Source organism: Pseudorasbora parva, chromosome 9 (genome assembly GCF_024679245.1).
Source record: "Pseudorasbora parva isolate DD20220531a chromosome 9, ASM2467924v1, whole genome shotgun sequence".
In the NCBI taxonomy this organism is placed as follows: Eukaryota; Metazoa; Chordata; class Actinopteri; order Cypriniformes; family Gobionidae; genus Pseudorasbora; species Pseudorasbora parva.
In genome coordinates, this window is record NC_090180.1 from 21,965,688 (window position 1) to 21,991,426 (window position 25,739).

The 25,739-nt window shown below is 37.6% G+C and overlaps 1 protein-coding gene across 1 annotated transcript; it reads left to right on the top strand.

The window, feature by feature from the left end:
• The first annotated feature begins 4,050 nt into the window (after positions 1-4,050).
• yme1l1b (YME1-like 1b) lies at positions 4,051-25,377 on the top strand. The gene is made up of 18 exons (XM_067454334.1): positions 4,051-4,216; positions 5,334-5,459; positions 5,669-5,849; positions 8,960-9,052; positions 9,166-9,275; positions 9,785-9,935; positions 10,061-10,144; positions 12,288-12,461; positions 12,930-13,082; positions 16,401-16,533; positions 16,634-16,696; positions 16,800-16,912; positions 18,892-19,047; positions 19,141-19,292; positions 19,452-19,578; positions 19,790-19,863; positions 23,978-24,064; positions 24,189-25,377. Exons 1-18 carry the CDS (start codon positions 4,184-4,186, stop codon positions 24,336-24,338), a joined length of 2,160 nt encoding a protein of 719 aa, XP_067310435.1. The 5' UTR covers positions 4,051-4,183; the 3' UTR covers positions 24,339-25,377.
• Positions 25,378-25,739: the final 362 nt, after the last annotated feature.

A 25,739-nucleotide genomic window follows, 5' to 3' on the forward strand; every position in this document is an offset into this window, starting at 1 on the left:
TAAAATGCCAGTCTCTCAGTAGCACTGACTGCAATGTAGTTCAATGGTGCAATGGCATGCACAGCAGGCATGCAGTTCTCCACTTACTGCATATTAAGTGCATATTACATACTAAGACAAATTTAACATGTATGATTATGTAATCTGGATTTAAATGTAATTATATTACCGGTATATAACATTTTAAAATACTCGTAATCAGACTACTTTTGACTGATTACATGATTACATATTATTTACAAAATGTCAATAAATTAGTAATATTTAGTCAATTTATATATTATATGCTATATTTATTTATATAGCACATTTCATGTACCATGGTAATTCAAAGTGCATAAGAAGTAAACATATCATCCATTACCATTAGAAATAATACAGAGATTTATGCAACCTGCAACCCTGTCTGCAACCCTGTCTGAATTTATTGATTCTTGCTATTTTTTTTTTCTTTAAAATTGTTGTGTCTGAAAAAAGCATACTGCTTATATATAATTGGGTCACAATGCAGTCAGGTACTGTGCCAAGTGTAATGTTTGGTGGAGAGGGGGGAGAGCCAGGCCGTTTTGTCAACATCAGTGACTGACCACACAAATGTGCTTCTAGAAGAATGGTCAAAAATCCCATAAACATACTTCAAAACTTGTTGAAAGCCTTCCCAGAATGGTTGAAGCTGTCATAGCTGCAAAGGGTGAGCCAACTTCATATTAAACCCTTCGAGTTAAGAATGGGATGTCATTACATTGTAACGCAGGCATCCCAAAACTTTTGGCAATATAGTGTAGCATTTGATCACTAAATTTGCAAAAACCATTTCACTTTTAAGAAGAGTGTGTTTTTATTATTATTATTATTATTATTATTATTATATTTCAACATTGCATCGTTTATCGATTACTGATGAACACTCAGTGGGTCATTTTATCATGCATATGGATCTATATCTTTTGAAGTCTTTCAAACACATTAAAATGCACAAATCCACATGATTTTATTATTTTCATGTAATACAGGGATTTACTCTCTAAGATTTTAAAGCCCCACTGAAGTGCCCTTATGCAGCACTATTCAATGTTTTGACTTAATTTCCACTGAAACAGGAAGACAAGGGTCAAAGCTTGGGAAGTAGAATGGGTTCTGAACATTTCAGTTCTCTTGCAGACCCCCTCGCTTCAGGGGCATGTTCAACACATCGGTTAAGCGCAATGTATAACACGTCCTCCACTGCAAAGTAATGAGCTTACAGGCGAAAGCAGCTGTAGAGACATTTTCTGCCATCCCACAGCGATTCAGGCTTCTACAGCTGCTACTTCCTTGTTCCCAAGAAGGATGGCAGCCTCAGGCCCGTTCAAGATGCTAACTTTGAAAAAAATTGTTGATTGGGATTGTTTTTTTCTCAGTGGATCTGAACTATGCATACTTTTATATCGAAATATGGGGATATTTCGATATAAAAGTATATAGAAATATTCCCCCCTTCCACGAAGTGCATGCAGCAGTCTCCCCCCTGAGACAGAAGGGAATGTGCATCCTGAATTACTTTAAGGCCCAATTGAATATTCACAGATCCGTGCTCCTCAGCCATTTGGAATGCATGGGACTCATAGATCAAAATAGCCAAGATCTCACTGTCTTCCAGGCAGTGAATAACTTTCCTGGGGGCCCCTCTCTGGCAGACCCAGCCTTGGTTCCCTGAGTTGATGCAACTGCTAATAGCAGCCTCATGGCCAGTTCTCTTTAAGAAGGACCTCTTTTTTTTCAGGCAAACATGACAATTTGGCACCCCCACCCAAGCTGTGGGCCTTCCATGTATGGCCCTCAGCAGGAACTTATGGACCTCCAGCAAGAGTCCTGAATACTATCTCTGAGGATAGAGCCCCATCCACAAGATGCCTCTATGCCCTTTAGTGGTATGTTTTCTTTGACTGGTGCTCCGTTCGCTGGTGCTTTCCTTCCTGCAGGGGCTGATGGGCAGGGGCTGTACCCCTTCCACGCTCAAGGTCTATGTGGAGGCCATACCAGCATACCATGCTCCTGTGGCCAGCCAATCTCTATTCAGAAACAACCTGGTTGTTCACCTCTTGAAAAGGGCCAGGAGGCTGAACCTGCTTTGTCCCCTTACCATACCCTCATGGGACCTATGGACGGTCCTTAGGGCCCTCAAGTGATCCCCCTTTGAGCTGCAGCAGTCGGCCGAATTATGGACACTTTTGCTTAAAGGGTTAGTTCACACAAAAATGAAATTGATGTCATTAATGACTCACCCTAATGTCGTTCCACACCCGTAAGACCTCCGTTCATCTTCAGAACACAGTTTAAGATATTTTATATTTTAGTCCCAGAGCATATGCAGTCTATGCACACTTTACTGTCCATGTCCAGAAAGCTAATCAAAACATCATCAAAGTAGTCCATATGTGGCATCAGTTGGTTAATTAGAATCTCTTGAAGCATCGGAAATACATTTTGGTCCAAAAATAAAAAAAAACTACGATTTTATTCAGCATCAGTCTTCTCTACCGTGTTTGTTTTCAAATCTCAAAATAAAGATTCAAACGACCATGAATCAGTAAATCGATCAATGATTCGGATCGCCAAGATTGCACAGTGTGCATAGACTGCATATGCTCTGGGACTAAAATATAAAATATCTTAAACTGTGTTCTGAAGATGAACGGAGGTCTTACAGGTGTGGATCAACATTAGGGTGAGTCATTAATGACATCAATTTAATTTTTTCTTCTTTAAGATCACATTCCTACTAGCGCGGTCAAGTAAGTTGACGATTTGCAAGTACTCTGTGAGTGCTTCCTGCCTTGAGTTTGGGCATAAAGACTCTAAAGTCGTCCTCAAACCAAGGCACTGCTAACCAGCTATGTGCCTACAGTGCTCTTCACTGCTTCGGAAGATGAGCGAGAGTTACACTTACTCTACCCTGTCCAGACCTTAAGAGTACATACGTAGTGCTGCCCTTAGGCAGTCAGAGCAGCTCTTTGTGTGCTTTGGTGGCCACACCAAAATTGTTCTGGTCACGAAGAGATTATCACAATGAGCCTTCAGTGCCCCATTAGCAAGCTCCAATAAGAGCACACTCCATCAGAGATATGGCTTCTTCTTGGGAGTGGTCCAGTGGTGTATCCATTGGTGACATCTGTGCAGCAGCAGGCCGGCTGGTTAATTGATTCAACTGGTTACCTTCCCAAGTAGTGCATAGATGGCCGTGCTATGGTGCTACACGACTAGGAGTTTGTCACTTCAGTCGAATTAACCTGAATCCTATGGCGAGATATATAGGCAGACACCCTACCCATTCTGGTGTGTTCTGCACTCGTTTCACCGGGATGTGCGCCTATTAGTAATTTGTTACTCATCCACCACATTGCCATAGGTTCTTGCAGTTCTCACTGCTCAGCCAATAAGTGCATGCAGATCCCTCACCGTTATGGCAGTGAGTTCCACTGCATTACTGAATAAAAGGCTTCAATATTTTCAAAAAGGAGTTTTCCCTATTTCTAGCGACGCTTTACTCGTTCCCGTTATCTCAGAGAACTGAGTACGTTTTCATCATCATTTCAAATCAGTTCATTATCATTAATGATCATAGGTATCTATAAAACTATGGCTCTTTGGCATCGCATAGATGTAATAAAACAAAGAAATATATAATTACTAGTAATGATATTAAAGCCAAACATCAACTTCTCCGTAATTACAAACATTGCGTGACGACATATTTTACCCAAATCAAAGACACAAATGGAATTTCAACAGATTTTAACGCTGTCAGTATGCTTAATAAAGAGTGTATGCATCCATACACATTTAGACCTCACTGTCATATATTAATTTGTTCAGTATAATAAATCATTATTAAGATAAATTGATGTATCATAATTAAAAAATAAGAACAAAGAATTGACACGCGTACAACCCTAATATTAATTCTGCAGAAGAAGAAATTTATAAAGATTCGAAGATGGGTAAATTATGATGACAAGGCGACAACAGTTAAGACTTTTATTTTATCACCTCCATGCCGGATGTTGTAGAGTGTTTTGTTGATGAATCTTCGCAGTTTCAGCGAGGCTAGTTGTACGGAAGAGGACACCGGTGGAGGACATTACATAACGCCAAATCAGTAAACTACCGTTGACCAAAAGAGTTTGCCATCAGCTAATCGGAAATGTTTTCTCTTTCTACTTCCCTACAGCCACAGGTATCAAATCACAACTGTTTAGGAAAGCTGGTTTCATAACTTTCCATGTACGCAGGCTAGCTGGTTAGCTAGCACATGTAACAACAGCCTGTATCTCACGATTTAAGAAAATAGTTTTGAGCATATTTCTGAAAAGTGTCATGTTGTCTCATATTATTAGTCCAGTCATTATTGCTGTATCTGACTTGATTAAGTACAGTGTTGTTGATTTGTCTTGTTTTAGTACTGTTTGCAGACAGTGGTTTTGCATTGACAACTGTGTAATTATACATTACAGCAGTGTCTTAATGTAAAGACATGAACATTTAATCCACCACAATGTTTCAAATGAGTTTAATTGTATATAAATTAGTTTGATAGATTCAGTTGTGGAAATTACGTTTTCAAATTTTAAACATATAATATGTAAAATAAACTATTTGCATATTTGTTAATACTGCTTTATAGAAAAAGAAAATATTGTTTACCGTGGTGTTTTTTCCCCCACACATCTTATATTTTAGATGCATTTCAATCCAATCAGTTCTGCTGATGCTGTTGCCTTGATAAACAAGGACACTACATTTAAAACTTTATAAAGTGTAGGTATAATTAGGGTTATTAACGTAAAATAAAACTATTCAAAACATTTCTGTTCATGGAAATAAAGGTAAAATATAAATATTAGGTGAAAAAATCAAACAAATTGAATATGAGAAATGTTGCATTTGCCAATAAACTGAAATAAATTTAGTAAAAAATATTAAAATTATTAACTGGAAATAAATTACTAAAATTAAACAAATGCTGAAATAAATTAAACCTAAATAGCAATATAATTAAAATGAACATTAAAGTTATAAATATAAAAGCTTACATAAAACAAGAATAAAATAACATTAGAATAATAATATTATCATCAGAATTTTGTATTTTGAGATTTAAACTTTGAACTTTGATTTGATGGTAAGGCTTTAAGATCTAAACATATAAATGGCATCTGTAAAAAAAAAAAAAAGTCCTGGTTAAAAAACATTCAGGACAGTTTTGATGTTACCCTAACATATATAAATAAAGTTTTTAAATATTTCCCAGGATATTATAGAAGAAATGCTTTGTTTTTTTTGTTTTTTGTCAGGTAACAGTCCAGCTGAGTCACCTCATCAACGCCCTGCACTCTCTGACGGGTTCAGTGAGCAGCAATACTTCAGTCCATCACAAACACAGAGAGAACACGCCAGAACAAGAGATCAACAGCACAGAGGTAATTACATGTACTTTGATATATATTGTAAACATGTCGGTTGTTGGTGTTTTCTCTCTGTTCCTTCCAATCATTAACTTTTTTATGGAAATGTGCTAAAAAAAACAGATCATTTGAATGTTAGCAGCTTTTAAATGAAGTATGCTCTTCTGAAGCTTAACTGTGTTTTTCTTCTTTAAATTCTGCATATGTGGTGTTGTGCTGGGAAGCCGTCACTGACGCTCAGGGATTTAGGTCTGACAGATCTAGGAGTCGGTCAGCTAGATAAGCTGGTGGAGAAGCTTCTGCCCTGTGTTTCTCAGCAGGACTCGCCCTCACAACTGAGGACTGAGCCAAATATCTGGAGGACTTCCCATCTCTCCTCAGGTTCTTTCTTTCACAACAAGCATGGTAAGACACTTCACTTTCTTGAAACCTTAGCCAAAAAAAAATAAATCATAAGATTTTGTTATCTTGTAATCAATTTCATATAGTAGAATCTATATAAATTTACATTGTGTTTTGATTCCATAACATTATAATTCGATGAATTTCGTTGCCAAGGTTGTTGTTTCTTCAGTACTCTTCTGCATTTTCCTGTGCCGGTTTCCTGTTTACAGAACAGAATTCATAACAGTTCATTGCTGGAGCTGTAATAGGCTCTATGCACGGCGGCGTGTGACGTATTTCCGGCAAAATATAAGGATGCTGGATTACTTCCGCCGATTGTAGAGTGCTATGCTACAGGAACGCTAGTCAACAAAAGAGCCAAAGTTCATTTAGTGGATGCTTTTGCTTGACAATTGCTTTTGCTTCATAGTTTATATACAGATATGTTTGTTTATGTTTATTTAAAGGGATAGTTCACCCCATAGTTCAAAGGAAAATTCTGTCATCATTTACTCACCCTCAAGTTGTTCCAAACCTGTATTAGCTTCTTTGTTCTGCTGAACAGACAAAAAAAGATATTTCGAAGATTGTTTGTGAAAAAGCAGATATAGCAACCATTGACGATGATAGTATTTTTACTATATATATATATATATATATATATATATATATATATATATATATATATATATATATATATATATATATATATATATATACACACCATAGTATCTACTATGGTAGTCAATGGTTGTTCTATCTACTTGGTTTAAAACATTCCTCAAAATATCTTCTTTTGTGTTCAACAGAACAAAGAAACTCATACAGGTTTGGAACAACTTGAGGGTGAGTAAATGACATAATTTTCATTTTTGGGTGAAATTATTTTTTTTTTAATTATTCTTAATTTTTGTACTATAACTATCCATAATAGCTAAAATAACACCTGTGCTACTGTGGCTATCCAAGCTAATCAGTGGTAAAGTTTAAACTGTTAAAACTTTGAACATCACATTTAAGCTACCAGTCCTACTCTCAGCTGGTGTGGTGTCTCTGCTTTCTTCATAGAGCGGTAGCAATGAGCATGACACTTTAAAGGGATAGTTTACCCAAAAATGAAAATGTGATGTTAATCTGCTTACCCCCAGGGCATCCAAGATGCAGGTGACTTTGTTTCTACAGTAGAAAACAAATGAAAATGTTTAACTCCAACCGTTGCAGTGTGCCAGTCATATAATGCATGTCAATGGGGTTTACGTTTATGAAAGTAAAAAGAAACATGCACAAACAACTTCAAATTAAACCCCGCATTTTGTAACGATGCATTGATGTCTTAAGACACAAAACAATCGATTTGTTTGAGAAACTGAACGTTTTTATATAATTTTGACCTCAAATACAACACTTTATGTACAACAGCCGCGAGTGTACCATAACTTCCATTGGGTGAGGTCAAGCATCACTTCCACCGCTTGTTTACCCTTAAATTATGCCATATCACGTAATTTCACCTCACCCAGCGGAAGTGATGGTGCTCTCGCTGCTGTTGTACATAGCTACTATATATAGGTATTGTATTTGAGGTAAAAAATATATAAATACTGTTCAGTTTCTCACACAAACAGATAGTTTTTTCATAAACAGATCGTTTTTTCAAACAGAACAGTTGTTTGTGCATGTTTTTTTACTCTTAGAATTACACCCCATTAACATGCATTATATGACTGGCACACTGCAACGGTTGAAGTTAAAAATCTGAAGAACCAAAGACACCTAAATCTTGGATGCCCTGGGGGTAAGCAGATAAACATAATTTTCATTTTTGGGTGAGCTATCCCTTTTAACTATCAAATTTCTATTAGCGTGATTGGCCTGCTGCTAGACGGATCACGATATTAACAGAACAATGTTAGCCCTACTAGTTACAGCTAGCTGAATTTACCTTCATAATTTCAATGACTGACGCATACAACTTGAAACCTTTCTAAAGTTTATGGGGCGTTGTACTGCACATCTGGACAATCATTGATTGTAATTTTGGGCAAGTCCAGCAAACAACGAGTAAACTTCAACGACTCTGCCATAATCCCGCATTCTTCCGATTTCAAAATCCTGCACCGGAAACAAAAGAGCAGCCTCACATAATGGGGAAATAATGCGTACATAGAGCCCATTGAAACCTTGAATGTTTATGGAGGGTTTCCATGTTACATCACTGTTGTCTGGAATGACTGCGGTTACGGCCACTGAGTGGCACAAAGACTGAGGGGCTACATTGGTTTTCTGGGAATGCCATGAAAAAACACACACAGCTCATCTAAAACGGGAAAGAGCTTTGAGATCGACTGTACAAATAGATTTTCCAAGAAATCTGAGGTATATTTTTACAGACGGCCGAAAGCTACAGAAAAGAGAAGCAAATGGACTCCAGGCAGCAACACATGAATGTGCAGTTATCGTTTTGTGTCTGTAATAGAGTTCATAAATATGGGAAGGAAAGAGGTGGGAACCAACGAAAGTTCAACAAAGACTTTAATCAAATAATAAACAAAAACGAAAGTAACGCGGGCAGCCCCTCACTGACGACTGCCTGCACACACATCATAAAACATAAACAAAACCATAACATAAAGTCCAGGCCTGGTCCTCTCTTGTCCTTGACTGGTGTCGCTCGTCCTTTTATGTCTCCAAGCTCCCCAGAGAGGAGCGATACAAGTGTTAGGGCTTGATGATATATATACCATTGATATAAGTGATCAACCCGATTTAGATCTACCTATATTGTATTTATATAAAGCGTTTACAGGCAGATTAGCTTTATAAATGGAAACCAATCCTGGCTGCATGTCAATATTCATGATCACTGGATCTTTGGTAAGTTGTAAGAATCACTATCGAGACCAATCTTTCGTTTAAACTGATAATTGTTTGTTTAACTTATGTTTTTGTAGTTTCCCCCATTAAATCCAGCCATGCAACCTCTCTTCTGCCATTCAGTCTGGCTGAGGGATTTATTCTGGCGTGAAAGTGATGTCAATGCATACCTTTTTTTTTTTTTTCATCTGTTCAGCGTTGATTGTTCAAACACACTAAACTAAAAGTAACATTTTAACTTCTTCTTTCTTATTCAGGGTTTTCCAGAATGGGTGGTGCTACTCCTGTCTTCTCTAGGCAAAACAAGTCCCCTCTCCAAACACTATGTACAGATCTCCAATATTTACCATGTAATGTGAACAGTTTATTATTCATTTGTCAAGCTGCAAACAGGCAGCAGCATTTTAAAATGATGATCTGTGTTGGCTGCCAATGTTCATCAAATTGTAATTGTGTTTTTCAGTGTTGGTCCCAAATCGAGGCTTTAAAACTCTGAAGTCCAAAACACGGCGTCTACAGGGAGGTATAGACAGTTCAGTGGAGCCTGAAGGATTCACGCCATCATTTATGAAGGTCACCCGCACAGTAATACAGTGCTGCGTTTTGAACGATATTAGCCTAATGTGTTTATTTCCATAAAAGATGTAATTGTCTTAATGTTCTCTCTCTCTCATATCTTTCCAAAAATGTATGACTTTTTGTCCTGTGGAACTTTAAATTTCAATTTAGGGCTGGGCGATGTGGCGAAAAAATTATATATCAGTGTTTTTTAGTTGAATGGTGACACACATCTATATTTTCTTTTTTTTTTCTATTAAAAAAACAAACAAAAAACAACTGTATTTATTTCAGAATATTGCACCGGGTTAAAATATTGCAATATCACATTGCACCTGGTGGATGATAGGGCTTTTAGTCATACAGGACTGGAACGGCATGAGTACGAGTAAATTGTGACAATTTTGATTTAAATTCCTTTAAAATAATGCTTTGGCATGTTTTCACTACATTGAAAATGTCTTGTTTATTATTAGTTGATTTAATATTGGTGTTACAATTTTATTTATATTTTTGTCCATTAGGGTTTCCTCACACGAGACAAAGGGCCAGATGTTGAAACTTTGGACAAGCTTCTTAAAACCAAAAATATACCTGATGGTCAACATGATGCTTTTAAGACTGGTTTTGCTGAGGGCTTCCTTAAAGCTCAGGCCCTGACACAGAGAACCCAAGGCATGCCATCTTAGATTAACAACAATTGATGAATTGTGAATCAATGATGGAAAGTTTTCAACTTGATATGGTTTCCTTTCTAGCTTTATCATTGCTAATGTAAAACATGTCATCATCTTCAATAGACTCATTAAGGAGGATGCGACTGATACTATTGGTGCTTTTGCTGTTGGGCTTGTATGGACTCTCAAAAACACCTTTCTTATCAGGTAAATGTTCCAAAGAAACTTCTGCATGTATGTTTTGTCTCTAACTAAAGGCTGAAATACACACAACAGATTTTTGCCCCGATTTGCAGTCTGGATGCATTAATTTTGGGCAGTCAGAGTTGACAGATTTAGCAGAATATCGAATAGGTATGTGAATAGGTATATACAGACTACAGTTTTTTTTTTTTTGTTGCTATCAATCCATAGCCTGACGTTGTTATACTCAATTCTAGTCAGAATACGAGTCAGATACTGCTCCATTGGGCTGTAATTATGGGGCGTGTTTCAACCTAACCAGGAAAGACCTCAATTGGATTGACCTACAACCAATCAAAGCATCGGAGCGACGCTAAATTTGACAGTTAGTTGTTAAATGTCAACAGAACTCAACTGCACTGTGTTGCCAAGTCTGCGGTTTTCCCGAAGTTTGTTTTCCATGCCCGCGGGTTGACGCGACCTTAATTATGTAATATATATATATATACCCATGAATGTGAATTTTAGCAGGCAACCATACCAAAATAACACACATTTTACCCCCCAAGTACCATTTTTTTCCGGAGAACTAAGACCGAACTGCCCGAGCTCAAATGTTGTGGGTGGGGCAGAGTTCGGCTGGCATCCAGGCTAATATTCCATCCAGTTTTGAGGAAAACATTTTTTTTGTATATACATTTAGCCAATTTTGATTTCATCTCCTAGCCACTAGATGCACATTTGTTTGAGTTTGTTGTGTGGAATGGCTTGAAATTCTGTGATCTTGTACATGGTGTACAATGCCCAGTTGTTCCTCTGTAACCATTTGCAAAGTCGGCAAGTACATGATGACTAGGCCTGTGCTTCATTCCACTCCACTATTAGACATGCACTTGCAAACTTCACTGAGCACTTTTTCTCGGGGGAGTCCCTGCCACCATTTTGAAGTGCGTACTACTTCATGAAGTGGACAAGGGAAGTTTATATGGACAGACCCTCGCTCCCTCTATTTTGACCTACTGTTTTACCTTATGTGTACACTTCAGGTAGCTCCATATACCACAGTGCAATACGATTGTGACGTCACTGCATATCGCATTTAATTTAACCCACCACAATCGACTGATATTTTAATTATTTTTAAAAACATTTAAAATAACCCAAACACACATATATACATAAAGATTGCTGCATTAAACAATTTTGTAAAGGAAAAAAAAAAGTCAACTCCATAATGGATTCAACAAGATCAAGGGTTAGGACGTTCCAGTTTAGACCATTGCAGAGGTTCCACCAGAGCGCAGCACAGGATTCACAGACAGGGTTTAGATTTAGCTAGAATTCGGCTTTAGTTCAATTAGGGCATTTAAGTATATTTTTTAAACATTTCTTAAAAAAACACTAAAAAAACTATACTGGTGTGCATACATATTTAGACATATTTTAAGTCTAGGATTTTAGTCTAGGAATAGCTTGAGCATTGTGAAATCAAGGGCTAGTATTTTAAAATCTGTTCAGATTTTAAGTCATGTTGTGTATTCCAGCTCTAAAGTTGAGTATCCACTTGTTAAGTCTGACACTATTGTTTTTGGGTGCAAACACTCTTATCGAATGCCAAATGAAAACAATATACACAGTGTGTTGTAATACTTCCCAAAATCATAACCTTTATTTCCATGTCAAAATCTAAATTATTATGCCATGAGTCCTGAGACTGTAGTATGCACTGTAGTGTCCACTTCGTGTGAATGTGTTAATAAATAGTGCTCATTAATGACTCTTGAAATTGAGTGAATGCTTCGACCTGGAAAACATATGTCATGACTTAGCAAGCGGTTCATTTATGTCCTGTGTGTCAAGTTTGCCAGTTTGAATATAAAATCCAAATAATTTGAAAGAGGTTTCAAGTAGAGCTACGCAAATAATTGTTAAAATGTTGCAATCACAATCCAAACACCCACGCGGTCGGCGGTCCTATTCCTTAACAACTTGTGTCCATTAAACCACATTCCTAATTTATCCAGAATTGTGCCGCTCTAGTTTCACGTTTTAGCTTGGGTTGGAGCCGTTAGACATGCTTATTTGGCTGGCTTGCCCTAGTGCATTATGTGTGCGTGTGTGTGTGTGTGTTTGGAGTGTGAACTATAAATGTAACCATTCCGGACAGTGCGATTCCGAACCACATCAGGCTTGGACTCGGCAGTGGACCCTGTCCAGATGAAGAACGTCACCTTCGACCATGTGAAGGGTGCGGAGGAGGCCAAGAATGAGCTGCAGGAAGTGGTGGAGTTTCTGCGGAACCCTCAGAAGTTCACTGTTTTGGGAGGAAAGCTGCCTAAAGGTAATGACTCAAATTTGCCAAAAGGCTCCATCTGAGCCAGAAACATTTAAATAAATAGTTATATTAAAATTCTACCATCCGTTTTCTCGTCTTCGTTTTGTACCAAACCTTTATGGCTATTCACTGGATTACATCTTTGAAGAATTTTTACACACTTATTTTCCATCTAGTAGTAGTTCATAGTCATTCTTCATTTTCAATATACTGTAGTTCCAACTAGTGACGTTTTTATTCATATTATTGAAGTATCAGCTATTTAACCAGTTATTGGAAAAGTTTCAATTGCGACTATTGGTTGATCACTAGTCGCTAAACTTTTTCAGTCTTTTATGTTTTACACTGAAAAATGAACAGCGTGCAGACTTTAGAACCGATGAGTATGAGGAAATAAATCCAGTGTATCATTCTGAAGTCAAATTCCACACTGATTCTCTTTGGCAGTACATTAACTTGCATTTTTCCCCCTAGGAATCTTGTTGATTGGGCCTCCAGGTACAGGAAAGACCCTATTGGCCCGTGCTGTGGCGGGCGAGGCAGATGTGCCATTCTATTATGCGTCTGGCTCCGAGTTTGATGAGATGTTTGTTGGTGTTGGTGCCAGTCGAATCAGAAACCTTTTCAGTGAGTACCTAGTGTACATAATGCCACTCCAAATCACAATTCCATGATTGTTTATAATAGGTCATACTATAGCCACGTTTTCACTGCCAGGCCAAAAGCGGGTATGCTAGTGCATGCCAGGGCCAGTCGAGTTTTCACTGTCACCCGGGGCTTGTTTGGGCTGCCTCCGGGTTAGCGGCCAGGAGTTTAGGACTGCTGAATTCCTTGGTCCAATACTTGGGCTAGAGTAGTGGTTGGGAATAAAGGTGGGAGACGGCAGCGCTTTGGATGATATCATATAACAGAGCATTAGCATAAAACATTTTAAAATAATTTTTGCTCAACTCACTTTCAGACAGCAGCGACTGCTTGAAATAACGTCTGTTTGTGATCCAATGTGAATTCTCATCTCTGAATAAGGCAGAAATAGTGATTACCATAAGCCCCGTTTCCACCAAAATTACCCGGAACAATTTGTACCAGGAACTTTTTTACAGGAACTTTTCTCCCCCCCAGACCTGCAGCTGTCTGCGTTTCGACCGCGATAAAGTTCCGAGAAGATTAGGCAAATTAGTCCGGTGATGTAGGACTGCACGCGACTGTTCCTCCAGCCAGTGACGGACAAGGGCTGTCACTTTTCGATATGCATTCGAAGATGACGTGAAATATCCGTAATCGAACTATAAATAAACTATCCGGTTTTTAAAGTGCCATGTAGCGCAATTTTTTTTTTACTTTCGGTGCGTTTACATGGAGCACTGCAATCAGTTTAAAAGTCCAACCTGAAGGAAAATGCTCCATATAAACACCTCAATCGTAATAAAAATGCCCAAACTGAATGAAATTGTAATCGTTTTGAGATGGGTGGAAAAATCTTTTCATGAATCGATCAAACGAAACATTCCACCATGTAAATGACCTGACCGGATTACTTTTGAGTGTGCGTCCTTATGTGACAACAGCGCGCGCCTTCACCACTGAAGAGCACACGTCGTGCTCATGCACCAAGCATGTTGACAAGAGAGGAAAATACATTTTTCTGAGGGATAATCTTTTTATTTCATAAGAAGTTATGAAGATAATGTTGGCATAATGACACTGTCCCTAAGCCTATGTAAGCAAACAATCAACTTCTTCAACTGCGCCTGACATTAGAATTATTTTTTTCTGAGATGATTATTACACTTTACAACAAATGAATAGCTTTTATAAAACCGTAAAGTCCTGGTGGCCGTTGAGAGTTGCTATGGCATCCGTAAACACATTCCAGGCGCTGGAGATGACGGCGTTGTAGATAATTGAATATATTCGAATGCCTTGCTTGATATTTGATATCCGTTCGAATTATTCAAAAATGACAGCCCTAGCGGACAGTAATCATTTTTGTGTGTACCGATTGAAAGATTTAGTGGATTTAGTTATTATAAGCTATTTATTTGTTTAAATAATCATCTCAGAAAAAATAATAATTCTTCTGTCAGGCGCAGTTAAAGTAAAAAACTGCCTGGGGCAATATACGCTGTGTCATTACTCCAACATTATCTTCATTATCTTATAACTTACGAAATAAAAAGTTAACCCCTCAGAAAAATTAACTTTCCTCTCTTGTCAACATGAGCGCGGCGTGTAAGACTTTTAAAAATGCCGAGTTAAACCTAAATGCTGCGTGAGCTCAACCAATCAGCATGTTCAGCGCCCAAGTCCCGCCCTCGAAAGTTCCTGAACTTTGAAAAAGTACTACCCCGCGAGCAGGGCCGTTTGGAGGGGGAAATATTTACCCGGAACTTCATTTATACCCTGGTTCCTGCGGTCTAAACACACGAAGTACCACCCAAAGTTCCTAGTTCCTGGGTAAAGTTCCTGTGGTGGAAACGGGGCTATAGTAATCATGGTAAATACGACTGCTTGAAGAAAATCAGTCAAATAATATAGGCAATCGCAATCATGTAATTTTGTCTGTCAGTACATCTCGTCTCTATACCAGAGGCCGTATTTACAAAACATTTAAGGCTAAACGTAGCTCCTAACTTGCCAATTTAGGAAAAAATCATGTAAAAATGAAACGTTATGGGACTAATGTTAGGCCTTCCTAAATTTTAGCTTATTTCAAGAGTATTTCAAAAAACATTTGTGCTAAAATTAAAATGAGTACGAAAAAAGACTCGTTTTTAGAGGCAAATTATCCGTTTGCGTGTAAACGAAGGCCGCAAATGAAGGGAAATATCTCTTTTTAAAACTAAACATGAACATGTCCTATTTACTTTTGTGTGTAAGTGAGTAATACTTCAAGCAGGCTACATTATGTTTATTGTGTGTGACAGTTTTAGAATTTTAATGTGCACTACAAAGAGTCTATGTAAATTAGGCTAATGTATTTTTTTTATTATAATTTTCTATTTTTTGGTATACTTTTCTTAAGGAGTATAATTTATTTTTAGATTTATTTGATGGCCAGTTGGGGTCTGTGCAATAAATATTACAGTTCTAAACAATCTATTTTGTTTTATTGTTTCACTATTGCACAGATATTTACAATAATCTATTGAATTTGATAGGTGTCCCCACATTGTCCCACAGTAACATTAAAATAGTGTAGATTAGTGTACAATGTTTTATAATGATAATTTATTCTATTTAGTGTCCATTTCATTCATTTAATAATTAATATTGGGGCATCCAAGTTATTTTACATATTTGAACATTTAAAAAAAGTTATAAACACTTGTCTGTTCTACTCATTTCAACTGACTTGTGAAAACTGGTAAAAAAAAAATCAAAATGATATGACTTGTAGCAACTTTTTTTTGTACAGTAACGAAAATAGTTACTTTCCCTGGTAACGAGTTACTTTTATTAAAGAGTAATTCAGTTACTAACTCAGTTACTTTTTTGAACAAGTAGTGAGTAACTATAACTAATTACTTTTAAGTAACATTCCCAACACATAAAATAAAGAAACGATGATAAAATATTTAAGTAAACAACAAAAATGCCAACAAATGGTCACTTTTGTCGTGTTTGATCTCGCTAGTTTCTAGTGATTTCTTTCTGATTAGTTTTCTGATAAAACTTCCATTTGTTAGTGAAATCATGAGTTTGTGTGACATTGTTCCTACCCCGACGGTGGAAACGCAGCATGGTTTTGGCCTCAATTTTATAAGTCCCAGTCCAGCCCATTGAGATACCTCAGCCTGACAGTGGAAATAAGGCTTATGTCTCTGATTCTGAGTTCTTTACATGTGAAAGTTGCCAAAAGCAAAGTCTTATGTCTAATTGGTTAATGAATGATTGTAGGACTGCTTCACATGTTAATGTTATTCTCCTGGATTTATGCTCTAGGGGAAGCTAAAGCTAACGCTCCTTGTGTTATCTTCATTGATGAGCTGGATAGTGTTGGAGGAAAGAGGATCGAGTCTCCCATGCACCCCTATTCTAGACAGACAATCAATCAGCTTCTAGCAGAGATGGATGGGTGAGCCATGCAACTTAAAGAACGTATGACTGCTGCACTCTGATTGAGTGGAAAGTGTAGTGATTTGCCTTTACTAACTTTTGGTGTTTAACATCGGCAGGTTTAAGCCAAATGAAGGCGTCATCATAATTGGAGCAACAAACTTCCCTGAAGCTTTGGATAAGTGTGTTTTCTTTTCAAACATCTATAAACCAAACATAAAAAAAATAGTTTTCATATAATGTAGCTCATTTGTCAGAAGATCTGAATGATGTCTTGTTCCCCAGTGCTCTGATCCGGCCAGGACGTTTTGATATGCAGGTCACCGTCCCCAGACCAGATGTGAAGGGCCGCACTGAAATCCTCAAGTGGTACCTTAAAAAAATTAAAGTAGACTCTGGTGAGTGGCATGTTAAATACTTATTTCTTAAAGACCCTCTGTGGTGAAAATCAAGGTTTTAATGTTTATGTGACGGGTGTTTAGTATGCTTTAAGACAAATTGTGCAAATTCACACCATTGCTCAGTATTTCCCCTTAAAACTGCAGTGAACCAAAGCGTGATTTTTAAATCGTTCGTTTTCTACATCACAAATTTGTAACCAATCCCGTCAACACGCAAAAGTATATTTTTCTGTTGATATGAAAAATCTGGTATATTTAGCAATATCAACTTGTAGACAAGCCTATATAATTCACTCTTTCTCTTCTTTTGAATAAGTTTCTGGTTCAAAAATATATGGCTGAATTAAATTAGGTCACTTTAAAATGAAAATTACCCCATGATTTACTTGCCCTCAAGCCATCCTAGGTGTATATGACTTTTTTTTCTCTCTCTCTCTGATGAACACAATCAAGATTAATAAATATACTGCACTTCCAAGCTTTATAATTGCAGTGACGACATCCATTGAGTTTGAAGCTCAACAAATTGCTTCTATCCATTATAAAAGTATCATCGACATCGATGGTGTTTAGTAAGAAAAATATTCATATTTAAAACTTTAAAATTGTGTCAGAGCATGTTATTTTGTTTAGAACCAGTAGAATCGTGATCTCTGTTTGAAACAAAATCGTGATTCTCAATTTATCCAGAATTCAGAACTCAAAACATTTAAAACCATAGTGGCGCACCGATGACTGCAGATGTAGCGTAAGCGTTTTTAATGTGAGAGGCGTTACACTTTCTTCATTAGTAGAATATCGAAGGCTAGTTTTAAAGCTGTCATGAAATGGCTTTTTTATTTATCCTGTTGTTTGAGGTCAACTAATGACGTTTGTGTGGTTTTTACTTTCAAAAACATCATAACTATAAGTAATAGGCTATTTTCTACAACGGTTTTGAGGCTCTCTCCTGAACGATGGGTTTTGATGGGCGTGCCACACTGGAGACTTGGAAGTAAACATGGCTAGGTTTAGAGAAGATTTGCATATTTAATGAGCTTCAGCTCCCCTATCAGTTCAGTTCACATGAGGGAGGGATTGTTTTGAAAGCGGCAAACGGAATGATTTTCTCGATCACAGGCCTGGTAAACGTCTGTATCAAACAAACACAATGATTTATTTCTCATCCAACCGCGATTGATTGCAATATTATTTTTGTATTACTTGACCCACCCGATCGATGACAAACACACAAACACACACACACATGCTTGTGTGCGCCCAGATCAAGAAAGGAATATTATTTCACTCTTTGAGATTCACCGGCCTGCTGATGGGCGTACGTTTTGGTAGCCTGTCTGAAAAACGCATATTTATTCTGTAGAGGCGGTGTTTCGCAACAGATGACGTCAAGATGCACACACGATCGTTTTCTGGACCTGGTGTCTATAAAAGCTCTTCTTTTGATTTCTCAATTCATCATCCCTTCAAATATGGATATTTTTCTTACAAACCCCATCGATTTGCTTCAGAAGGCCTTTATTACCCCATGGAGCCGTGTGGAGTATATTTGTGGAGTAATAATGGGATAATTTTCATTTTAAAGTGAATTTATCCTTTAAATGTGTCATTTTGTTGATCAATTATGAGTTTTAAAGGGTTACTTCAGCGATTAGCATATGGCTTTGTATCAGTAGAAACCTGGGAGTATATTCGAATTGTTGTCTTTCATCCCCATGAGACAAAAATACATTTTCTGTCTTTTATCAGTATAGAAGGCACAACATTCAAAAATAATTTCACATTTCTACTACATTAATGACCCAGTTTAAATACAAAGCTTAACGCTAAATCACTTAAGTAACCCATTAAGGGAACTAAATGGGGACTTTAAGAGTTTATAATGTATAATGTGTGTAGATTAAATGTTGTAAGGCAAAAAAGTAATAATACAGTAAGTTTAGTTGTTCATAAGGATTGTCTTTTCTGGACATTAGCTGTGGAGGCAGAGGTCATTGCTAGAGGAACGGTGGGGTTCTCTGGTGCCGAGCTGGAGAATCTTGTGAATCAGGCTGCACTTAGAGCTGCTGTGGATGGTAAAGACATGGTGACCATGAAGGAGCTGGAATTTGCTAAGGACAAAATACTGATGGGTAAGTGCCTCTGACTTATTTTGCATGATACAGTAAACGTTGCTGTAGATGAATGAAAACCCTGAGTTTTCCGTTCGCTTTCTCCCTTCACAGGCCCAGAACGCAGGAGTGCGGAGATTGATCAGAGGAATAAAGAAATCACAGCATACCACGAGTCAGGCCATGCTATTATTGCTTATTACACTAAAGGCGCCATGCCCATAAATAAAGCCACCATTATGCCGAGAGGCCCTACTTTAGGTCATGTGAGTACATTTTAATTTGTCATCAGGATCTAAAATTGAGAGGCCTTATGTGTTCACCAATGGGTTGAACTTTTCATTGATCAACTTCTTAGATATGACCTCTGAGCTCTCAGTTTTGGTCTTCCTTGATTTAGGTCCCATTTTTCCTCTTCTCTGTAGGTGTCCATGCTTCCAGAGAGTGACCGCTGGAGTGAAACACGTGCTCAGCTTCTGGCGCAGATGGATGTCAGCATGGGTGGCAGAGTGGCTGAGGAGCTCATTTTTGGCAATGAAAATATCACTACTGGTAGGTAGTACTTTTTACTCTGCTGTTGCGGTGGAATTCAATTATTGATATAATTTGCGTTAACCGGCTGTATGTATATGGGATGTTTATTGTGCTTATTATTATGCAAATATGCAAGAGGGCACTGCATGAGTAGTAAATAAGGCAAAATGAGGCTTGTTGCTTTTTTCAGTTTGTTCTATCTGTGTAATGTTTTGTTGTTTTCACACAGGAGCATCAAGTGATTTTGACAGTGCTACAAAAATAGCAAAAATGATGGTGACCAGATTTGGAATGAGTGAAAAGGTTTGTCATATTTATCTTATTATCTCTGGATACGGAAATATAGTTTCATTCCTTAAGCCAAACTTTGCATGTATAGTAATAAATGATAAAATGTGCGAGATGATGTAAAACTAGTCAAATGTAGATACTACAGTCTAGGGCTGCACGTTTTCAAGTTTTTCATTAACTGTTAACCGAGGCTCTTAGCGGTTAATACTCGGTTAACCATAGTGTGCGTCAGGGTTATTTTTTTTAGTTTATCAGGGAACTACACTGCCACCAAAATGGTCGCATATGCGACCTTTTGAAATGCCATTGCGACCCTAATTTCTATGGGGTCGCAAATGTATCACTGATTATTTTTGTACCTACCTTATGTTTTAGGCAATATACTATGATTTGCTATGAGCATTTATTAATACAGAAATGTGTAGCCTATTTTAAGAATACGTTTTATAACATGCTCTGAGCATTCAACACATCAAGTTGGCTTCAACCCCGCGACCCCCGCCCCCTCCCGAAATGTAGGTGAGGCGTAGCCTAACGTTGATTTAAAAAAATATACCTCTCGTTAGGACACACACAGCAATCGCATATATCTCAACATAGCCTAAGTTACAATCTGAACGTGTTGAAATGAAGCGGACAATTGACTCATATTGTAAAAAGGGAAGTTCAAGTGTAACAGAACCATCACTTGATGTCGATGCGACATGTCAAACGGAGCCTGTGATAGTGAGAATGATGTCAGGGAAAGCACATGCGGGAAAAACGAAACGGACATATGAATTTCGACACCAGTGGCTCGAAGAATACCAGTGGTTAAGGTACCAAGACGGAGCAATGCACTGTGTGTACTGTAAATTGTTTGGGACATCAATTGCGGGACTGTCCAAATTTGTAACTGCGTCAAAACAATTCAAACACGAATCATTAGCCGCCACGTTTACATGCACACTTTTTTGTCATTCCAATTAAAATAATTCAGATTGAAAGATTCAGTGGACTGTTTACACGAGACGTTATCTAAACCTATCTGGGGTTTAACGTTACATGTGCTGACTTTCAGTCGCAATCATCACAGAGCAGTTTGTCTGCCGCATCAGAAATGTCGACGCTTCTCTCCAGCAGCTGAATGTGTTCACGGATGTCATTGTAGCAACTCTCAACGGCCACCAGGACTTAACCGGTTTTATAAAAGCTATTTATTTGTTGTAAAGTGTAATAATCATCTCAGAAAAAAATTAATTCTTCTGTCAGGCGCAGTTGAAGTAAAAAGTGCCTGGGACAAACGCTGTCAAGACGAGAGGATGTAGCCAGGCTGTCTTTGTCATTATGCCAACATTATCTTCATACGTTCTTAAGAAATTAAAAGTTCACCCCTCAGAAAAATTTACTTTCCTCTCAACATTATACCCTGCGTTTAAACGCGGTGCGCGGTCAGTGGTGAAGGCGCGCTTTATCTATATCACGTCATATAAGGACGCACACTCAAAAGTAATCCGGTCAGGTCGTTTACATGGTTACATTTTTCATGAAAAGGTTTATCCCACCCCTCTAAAACCGATTACAATTTCATTCGGTTTGGGCATTTTTATTCAGATTGAGGTGTTTATATGGAGCATTTTCATTTGGATTGGACTTTTAAACCGATTACAGTGCTCCATGTAAACGCACTGAAGCTTCACAATGACAGTATTGTTCATTATTATCCAGAGTGGCTTACTTTAAATAGTTTGTGCGACCAAATCATGTTTTGTGCCAGTAACTGAAAAAGTTAGTAGCACAAGTGCCACCAGTGGAAAAGGTTAGTGTAGTTCCCTGTTTATTAAGTTGACGACCGCCATCTGCAAAGTGAACTCGTAGTATAGAGAGAAATGCACATCATGGATTACATAATCAGAGAGTAGCCTATTTCTTTTCGTTTTAAATTGTTAAAAGACATTTCAAGCTTTCTTAAGATATATTTCATGTCTGTGAGGCCTACGCTAATTTAGCGTTATGCCAGTTATGCCAGCTAATTTAGCGTTATGCCTGACGGTACTATGTTATTCCTTTTTTCTTTCACTAAATGAAGCTACACTTAATAACTTGCTTGTAATAAATTGTAAATATATGGCCATTGGACTTTGAACTATCAGAATTTGAGCCTTACCTTTCTCTCCCAGTACTGTTTTCCAAATGTTTTGGCTTGGGGTCCTTCACATGCGCCAGCAGTGGCTGTTCCACTGTTCAAATAACACGGCTGCCCGTTGAAGTGCCCGACTTTAAATCGGCGCTACTGAACGTGGATATCGGCCGATGGCGATATATTAAAAAATGACAAATATCGGCCCGATATATCGGCCAACCGATATATATATATATATATATATATATATATATATATATATATATATATATATATATATATATATATATATATATATGTATGTCGACCTCTACTTCATAGTCTTTTCAACCTCATAGTTTTATTATTTCTGTTAAAAAATTATATTCATATTATCACAGAAGTGCTGGAATAAAATCGGATCAATTACATTGTCAAACCAGTAGGTGCCGACAAGTGACTGTCAGTATTTGTCATTGACTCCTGCATTCAAGTACCCTGGGAAAACCCAGACAACTTCCGGCAAATTTAGATTTGCTCCGCAATTAGTCTGGCAAACAGCCCATCCAAGCCCATTTCTACGGTTGCCCAGTAGCGCAGCCGTACTAAATTAAACCACTACACAACGAAATCGCCACAACACGATGGAATTAAACCACAACACAACAAAATCAACACAACGTTAACAAGCCATTACACAACGGAATCACCACAACACAACGAAATCACAACACAACGAAATCACCACAACACAACGGAAACAAGCCACAACACAACGGAATCACTACAACACAATGGAAGCAAGCCACAACACAATGAAATCGACACAACACAATGGAATTAAACAACAACAAAACAGAATCACTACAACACAATTGAAGCAAGCCACAACACAACGAAATCGCCACAACACAACGGAAACAAGCCGTGACACAACAAAATCGTCAAAACACAATGGAAACAAGCCAAAACACAACAGAATCAACACAACGGAAACAAGCCACAACACAACAAAATCGCCATAACACAACGAAATCGGCATACCACAACGAAATCGTCATAACACAACGGAATCACTACAACACAACGGAAACAAGCCACAACACAACGAAATCGCTACAACACAACGGAATTAAACCACAACACAACGAAATCGCCACAACACAACGGAAACGAGCCACAACACAACAAAATTGCCATAACATAACGGAATTAAACCACAACACAACAGAATCACTACAACACAACGGAAAAGCCATAACATAATAGAAACAAGCCACAGCACAACAGAATCACCACAACACAACGGAAAAGCCATAACATAATGGAAACAAGCCACAGCACAACAGAATCACCACAACACAACGGAAAAGCCATAACATAATAGAAACAAGCCACAACACAACGGAATCACTACAACACAATGGAAATAAGCCACAACACAATAAAATCTCCATAACACAATGGAAACAAGCCACAACACAACGGAATCACCAAAACACAACGGAAACAAGCCACAAAATCACCAGTGAATTTTCCAAAATTTGCGAAAATGTTAATGGAGTGATTCTCAATTTATCCAGAATCCAGAATAGCTCTAGCCTGACAAGCCAGACTCGCATCAAGATGTTGGGTCTGGGAACTCACCATTGACGGTTAAACGGTTAAACAGGATAAACGGTTGTCTGCAATTGGATAGAGCTACAACCAACCAGAGCAACGTAAAGTAGAGCTAGCTGATAATTAAACTTTTGCCGTATCCGAAACATGGCAGTGCAAAATGGTGACTTCACTGTAAGGTAGATAGAAATGGTTCATTCTTAGGTAAAAAAAAAACATAACGGTTCATTATGCAAGGTCTTTATACGCCTATGAAAACATAGTTATGTATATTATAGTGCATTTCTGTCAATAGATCCTCATAAATGTTGCACACTGCACCTTTAAAACTTTATAATAGCTTAGAAGCATGTTAAAGTAATGTTAACATACTTCTTGTTTGACTTCTTCCCTTGTGTGTTATAGTTGGGTGTCATGACATACGCTGACCTCACCAAGCAGAGCCCAGAAACGCAGGCAGCCATCGAACATGAAGTCAGGATACTTCTGAGGGTAAACTGTCTTCTGATCTAACTCTGTCCTCTTTACTAACAAACCAGGAATGAACCATTGGATTCATACTGAATACCAATTTTTCCACAGTTTTTGATTTTCATATTTGTTTGCTTGCTCCTAGGATTCCTACGAGCGTGCTAAAACGCTCCTAAAGTCCCGTGCTAAAGAGCACAAAAATCTGGCCGAGGCTTTACTGCAGTATGAGACGTTAGATGCCAAAGAGATCCAGTTGGTCTTGGAGGGAAAAACATTAGAGGGTCACGGGAGATGAAGGTCACCAGGACCGTCAGACAGCAGGGAAAGGACAATGGAACCCTAAAAGACATAAATGTACATATGCAACCAAGAGCTTGGTAGGCCGACTCTCCCCATTGCTAAAAATGTATTGTTTTTTTTTTTTTTTTTTTTTTTTTTTTTTTTTTTTTTTTGAGACAGATCTTTGAAATTAGTTTCAATTTTACATGGTAATAAGGAAGGTGTAGCACAAACAGCTCCTTAAGATTGGGGTGTGAGAAATCAACTCATTTAGTATGTATTTCAGTGTTTTCTGTACCATTAACTGTAGATTCTGCCTTATTTGAAGCTGATTTTGAATAAATCCTTAAGCTGTAAGTGATAATCCAGTTTACTATAAAGTCAGGAGCTAGTCACTGTTCAGCATTTTTGACCCAATTGTCTGAGCCAGGCTTAGTATGTTTTTAATGGTGGCCTTCGAGAAATTTAAGGGAATGTATTTTCTCACTGAGGGGCTGTGGAATGTCTTACAGCACTTTGGTACTGGAACATTGTTTGTTTGTTTGTTAGTTAAACATAACATATCTTCATATCTGCTTGTGAACTGTGCTTCACCTTTACCTTTAATCACAGTTTGTTATACACCAGAACTCTAGTATTCTTCTGACAAGATGTTACGTAGATCAGTGATCAGTGAACTCCTGTAGTTCATGCTCTTTTTCTGCACTTTCATGAGTTGCACAATACTATTTTTATACCATCTGGAATATAACATGATTCATATTATAGGTTTAAATGCTTCCTGTCTTCCATCAATTTGATTATACCTGCCAATAGGTTATACATGACAAAAGGAAGACCGATATTCAATATTCATTCAGATATGATGTTTGATGTTCGTTTCTCGGGTTCCAGTGGTTACATTGGGTTTATTCAGCTTTATTCTACATATTATTTATTAATGTACAGTAACTGTCTATGAGTTTTGCCTCCATGTATGTTTGCCTTTTACCCAAGCTCATTTTAGTTGTGTACATACGTTATATATTTATAATCAATAAAACAAAAAAATTCAATCATTGTGTATATAAGTGTATAAATAGATTTTAGTCTGATTTTGCCTGGTTTGTAATTAAAATTATTTTTCGGTTAATGCTATTGCACATTTAATAATGAACAGGGGCTGAACTGAATAAAGGAAACATAATAAAACTCTGCATAATTGTTATTTGCATGTACTGTGACTATATATATATATATATATATATATATATATATATATATATATATATATAATGTATACAGTGAGGAAAATAAGTATTTAAACACCCTGCTATTTTCTAGTTCTCCCACTTGGAAATCATGGAGGGGTCATCGTAGGTGCATGTCCACTGTGAAGGACATAATCTAAAAACAAAATCCAGAAATCACATATGAT

Bases quoted from the DNA above. Each gene is read 5' to 3' on its own strand.
- yme1l1b (XM_067454334.1), top strand. From the start codon at position 4,184: ATGTTTTCTCTTTCTACTTCCCTACAGCCACAG. The intron at 13,083-16,400 runs GTGAGTACCTAG...TTTATGCTCTAG, and splicing joins TCGAATCAGAAACCTTTTCA to GGGAAGCTAAAGCTAACGCT. The intron at 19,293-19,451 runs GTGAGTACATTT...TCTTCTCTGTAG, and splicing joins GAGGCCCTACTTTAGGTCAT to GTGTCCATGCTTCCAGAGAG.